The sequence below is a fragment of the Leguminivora glycinivorella genome, chromosome 5, assembly GCF_023078275.1.
Source record: "Leguminivora glycinivorella isolate SPB_JAAS2020 chromosome 5, LegGlyc_1.1, whole genome shotgun sequence".
Taxonomy (NCBI): Eukaryota; Metazoa; Arthropoda; class Insecta; order Lepidoptera; family Tortricidae; genus Leguminivora; species Leguminivora glycinivorella.
The window spans coordinates 25,178,257-25,184,256 of NC_062975.1; the positions used below are offsets into that span (position 1 = coordinate 25,178,257).

At 35.9% G+C, this 6,000-nt stretch overlaps 1 protein-coding gene across 7 annotated transcripts in view; it reads left to right on the plus strand.

The window, feature by feature from the left end:
- The window catches only part of LOC125226119 (uncharacterized protein ZK1073.1), a 101,257-nt gene extending 97,036 nt beyond the window's left edge, over nucleotides 1-4,221 (plus strand). For 6 of the 7 annotated variants that reach the window (XM_048129988.1, XM_048129987.1, XM_048129990.1 and 3 more), the window contains one exon: nucleotides 2,787-4,221. In XM_048129988.1, the coding sequence (XP_047985945.1) occupies nucleotides 2,787-2,975 (189 nt within the window). In that variant the 3' untranslated portion in view covers nucleotides 2,976-4,221. The remainder of the gene's footprint in view (nucleotides 1-2,786) is intronic. The other variant, XM_048129991.1, reaches the window with a different exon arrangement.
- Nucleotides 4,222-6,000: the final 1,779 nt, after the last annotated feature.

Genomic DNA, 6,000 nt, shown 5'->3' on the forward strand with positions numbered 1-6,000 from the left:
AAATATGCCATAGATTTTTTTTTCAGACAGTTAAGGTCAAAGACATAATCAAGGATGAATCACAAAATTCACAAAAGTCATTTTACTTTACATTAAATAACATGAAAATAAACACAAAATTTAATGTTCAATTGTGACCTCTGAACCTAATACAAATTTCTACAGTGCGTCTTTCACGAACGCGTGTCTTGATTCGTATTGAAATACCAATAAAAGTCAGATTTGTCAAATTCGCCCGTCATTGTAAATGTGGCACGACCTAGGTATACATAGTTACTACAATATGTTATATACTGCGATCTTAAATTTTCTTAGTAACTATTTTACATTCGGTGTTTTAACCTTTTAAATGGGTTCAATGACTATTATAGCAAACTGATTAAAGCAGGTCGACGAGAGCAATTGATATAACATCTATCGCAGGTGTATGGTTTTTAGAAAAAAAATACGAATTCAAGAAAACTGACTATGCCATTATGTTTTCTATAGTGGACCTAACTACCGGGTGCCCGGTAATTAATGGACAACCTTTTAACCACCAAGAAGGCACCTTATACTGGTCCAGAAAATCGACATTAAGGTTTAGTAAAAGTCGCCTGGTTTTCGAGATTTTCACACTTTTTTAAAATTTTAGGTAGTATTAAAGTTTTAAAAAGTGTGAAAATCTCGAAAACTAGGCGGTTTTTACTAAAGTTTAACGTCGATTTGCTGGACCAGTATAAGGCCCTCTTGGTGGTTAAAAGGTTGTCCATTAATTTACCGGGCACCCTGTATATGCTGAAACGAAATTCAATAAAAACACAGTGTATATCTGATGGCGCCTGTACAGTCGCGTCAAATATATCGAAACGGCCGGGGCGCGCAGAAATATCTGAATAGGTACGCCTTATCGCCTTGACAATAGAGGCGTGTTCAGATATTTATGAGCATCCTGACCGCTCCGATAGATCTGACAGCGCCTGTATACACGGTGTAACATGAAAAAATAATTTTAACAGCGTATTCCTCATCATATTTAGAAGAGTAAAATGTCATATAAAATTTTCTGCATTTCGCATACTTTCAGAGTTATAAGCATTTAAAAAAAATTACAATTACTTATTATTTCTCAGAAGAAAACGCTATTTTGATGGCGATGATGCCGTTGTCGGACATAATCTAAGTAACAATCTTCGTTGATAGATGTCAAAAAATAACTAGTAATAGTAACTCATTGCAGAAAAATATTTTTTTTAGAAAAAATGTTTTTATTTTTTATTTTAGGTGCCTGCCAGTTGTACGAATAACATTTACTTTTGCAGTGAAAATACATAAAAAAAAGAAAAAATTACAAAACAAATTTTTTTCTCGTAATTTGCTTGACGTCATATAGAATGTTATCTTTATTTTGCCCTCCGAAATGTTCCACCGTGTATATACCGTGAATAAAATAAACGTTGTTTATCTGTTCGCTAGACGTTGGGCCGCGAATCGCGCCGCTAAAGATTGACCTCAAATCGGCAGTAATTACGCAATCGTTGCATAATGCATCGGAAACAGCTGAGGCCGGCTCTAAAATGCCGTTGGTTTATTTTTTAAGTGTTACGTTGCTCTAACAAAGCAACAAAATATCTATGACATGCATATTTTTGTAACTAGTTAGTTTTATAATGTTAATTTTAACCCATATATGCCCAAGGGGTTTGTTACTCCCTCCTTGGAATTGTCAGAATAGGCGAGACGACTAAAAAAAAACTAATTAGTCCGTCAGTTAGATTATCAAAGAATTTTAGACACATACTCATACTCATACTCATACTCATTTATTTATAAAGCCATTTTACACGTCAAGATTTGGTTTAAAAAAACAATATTCATACAACAATAATACTTTAGGAAATAAATAGACAGAGGATTGAGATTACAAAAATTAGGCGATATTCACATTAAAAATGTACAATAATATTTTTCTAATTAGGTAACAAAAATTCGTCATAAGTGTAGAACGGGTGCTCGACCAGCCAATTTTTTAAACGATACTTAAAGTTCGACACACTAGGCGCTTCAACCACATATTGCGGCAGTTTATTATAGACGGCAGGGCCCATCACATGTGTTAATTTGTTGGATTTTGCCAATTTACGGTCGATACCTACTAACTTTCCAGCATTTCGAGTGTTGTACTTAGAACACATGTTAGTTTTGTATGCTGCCAAGTTCTCTCTTACATAAATGGCTACCTGCATGATAACTATTGCAGGCAGTGTGAGGATTCTTAGTTTTTTAAAGAGTTCTTTGGCCGGAGTGTCTACAGGTACTTGAGCAACGATACAACGAACATATTTTTTCTTTTTTCTCGTAAACAAAAAATGACGACGGTACAGTGCGTTGAAGGTTCGCGTGACGTCACGCCTAGGTAAAATTTTTACTTAGAAGTGACGTCACAAGCCCCCACTCCGGAACTTTGATGCTTCTATATCTTTGTATTTTTTCATTAATTAGAAAAAGCGAAAAATATGTGTTCAGTATTTTTGGACGATCTAACTGACGGACTAAACAGAATGCCATTTTTTTATGTAGTCGTCATCCTTATTTTCTACTAGTAGAACAAAAGTTGCTCATGGGCAGCCTTAAGTACAAACATTATTTTACCCAAAACGTTTTCTAGTTGCCTATAAAAAAAAATCAGTCGAATTGAAAACCTCCTCCTTTTTTTGAAGTCGGTTAAAAATATGACCCAATCTTTCTTATATCTGACTTCTCTGTGTGCGAGCTATATTTTGTTAAATATTTTTTTCTGTTTCCAGCCAGCAAAAGTGGCGCAGTCTCTCCTGCTCTTCTGCCAAGGCCAGGGTCTTCTCACCTCCCTACCCCCACCGGGAGTCGAACGCCGCATGTCCCGCGCCATGTCCATGGAGGAATACGACAAGCCCAACATTCGACGGCTCTCGCTGACTCCTAGTGTGTCTGAGTCCCCACCACCGAGGAAACTGTAAGGAGTAGGTGTTTTTCCCTCTCTTTTTCCCACTTGGGGTTAAGTTTATGTTCCTCTTCTAACAAGGCCAGGGTCTCATCCCTCCCCCCACCATTCGAACGCTGAATGTCTTGCGCCATGTCCATGGAGGAATATAACCAGCCTGGTATTCGACGGTTCTCGCAGACTCCTAGTGTGTCTGAGTCCCCACCACCGAGGAAACTGTAAGGAGTAGGTATTTTCACCTCCCTTTTCCCACTTGGGCTTAAGTTTATGTTCCTCTTCTAACAAGGCCAGGGTCTCATCCCTCCCCCACCAGGAATTGAGCACCGCATGTTTCGCGCTGTAGGAAGTTGCGAGGATTTGTATATTTACTGTTAGTAAACTTCAGAGGCCATGTTTTTACGATCCCCTACTCTGTAAACTATTTTTTGCTTTCATTTTAACTTCACCGTGCTTGGAAGTCGTGACAAACGCTAACCTCAGGGTTGGACACTGCATTTTTTGACAAAAACGCCAAGACGATAGGATATTATCGTAAATAATTCACACTGTTGACCAAGAAATGCGGTGGAGGTTCATAGTTTTCAAGTCATGTGAGATACGGGGGCACAATTTCGACATGGAGATATGGTAAAACTAATCGTTTGTTTTCCATGTTTTAAAATTGCATTATTAAAAAGTGTACACTGGTCACTTGGTCAGGGGCACACGTCTTGGTCTTGGTATTATACACGTTTATTGGATACATAATTATGGTGAAACTCAAATTACTAGTGTAAAAAATGGACAAAATTCGAATTGAAATTAACCCCCAGCCGAAATTCTCCCCCTGTACAGTCAACCAATTGGAACACTAGGCCACTGTAGAACTATGTCATAGTGATGTTACAAATCAGATAGTAAGAAATCTCTTACTGCTTTTCATTTTGACATGGTTGTAGAGTTGCCTAGGGTTCCAATTGGTTGACTGTACCTTATGAAAGTAATAATTTGTCAGAAGCCGACGTTTTAGTAAACGCCTGTGTATTTTTATTAGCAATATGTTTTAAGTCTCTTTAAACTTAATACTAGCAGTAGCAGGCGCTACAACAAAATGGAAAATTTCAGTTACCCATAAGTATGTACATGTAAATTTGTTTTATAATTTTGTTAATGATACCTATAATATAATATTTTAAAGCCCATTTTATTGCTTACTTATTATATGTACGATGGTATGCGAGACATATCGTCAACATAGTATTTTGTACTGTCCACAATTTAAATAAGGTAACAGACCCAATCATGGACAGTTTAAGGAAAATTTTCGCCTGTTTTTGATATTTCACTCATAAATGTGAAAATTCTACCGCTAAGCGTGTTAAATCTTGAATGTCCTATCCTTCTTTTACATTTCAAGCGTATTGCAGAATGGATACTCCTAATAGTTTCTTCATACTTAACAAATTAAAACTAGGTGTTTTTTCTCCAATTATGGACGGCAGTTCTCCAGTAATGGATCCCCCATTATGGACAGTGAAATAAGTTTAAAATTTTACTTTTAAAGCCAACTGATACTCAATGAGTCAATTTTATATACCATAAATACAATTAGTTTGAGTTATTTCAACATAGCATTGTTTCTTGTAAATTTTGGTTTTGAAAATTGTTCCTTGTCCATCATAGGAGGTAGGCAGTTTTTAGGTTCCAGTAATGAACACTCGCAAAATAACGCCATTTCTTTATATCTTTGGAGCAACAAACTAGTATGATTTATACCTTATCTCATGCTTAATGCAGTAAGTAAAACGCATTCAAGTTTACACCGAGTATTATTTTTTTATTATTTTATACAAGATTTCAACTCTCTTAGCTACACTACTAAGAATTCGTCTTGATATTTTTTTCAGTAAACTGATGAATTTTATCTTGTCGCCAAATCCTTCAGAAATAACCAAATTAATTGAAACTTCAAAGTGAAACAGCTCTACAACTCTAGTTTATGGTACATAGCCGTCAGTTTATAAAAAATAATTGTAGATACTTATTTTTAAGGATTTGTGTTTTTTTGTCCATAATGGCATCACCGTCCATTATGGGCTATTTCACCTTATGTTTAATATGTAAAATTGTTGGTAGCCAAAGATGGATATAGTAAATTTCAATGTAATGTTATCGTTATTTAGGTATACTCTTGGGTCGACAAGTTCTTTTTTCGTCTCGTTCCTAAATTTGTCCGATTCTGCTTTTGTCAGCCATTCTTCATTCGTCAACTTAGTCTGCAGTCATTATCGTCTTTTATTTCGACTCAATCGTTTTTCGTCATTTCGTATTTGGTCATATTCTAAGTTGGTACCGAACTAAGACTACGAAAAACAGATTTAATAGCGAAAGAAGATTATGACGAGTAAAGAACGAGACGGATTAAGATATAGATGAACAACGAAATTGACCGTAGTTTAGAAAGACCATCGATGATCGTGACGAATAAAGAATGGCTGATGAAAGCAGAATCGGAAAAATTTAGGAACGTGCCGAATAAAGAACGTGTCTACCCAAGAGTATACCGTTATTTATGTAGTTATGATAATTTAATTGTCATATCATATCAGAGGAAATCTATGCCGGTTTAAAAATATAATTATTATTAATTAAATGTTGATGCACTCTTTACAAGGTAAAATTGTACAAATCATAAAATAGTGTAGATAACATACTCGTATATTTATAAATGTGTAACTTGAACTTACGGCCTCTGTATCGACGCCCCAGCCTGCCAAGGACCTATTGACCAATATGACGGAAAATTTCGCCGATTCGGTCGAAATCCAGGTAGCTTAGTTGGCAGAGCGCTGGAGTATATATCCACAGGCCATGAGTTCAAGTTTACACAAGAGGCTATCAAAATAGCTTACTTCTAGTTAATCTACATAATTGCATTAACAATGTGTAAATAGGCATGGGAGGCAAGCATGGCCGCGCGATAAATGTAATATAACCACAAAATTAAAAATTTTGATAAACCCCTGACATGTGGACCGATTTTCATGAAACATGGCTAAGAA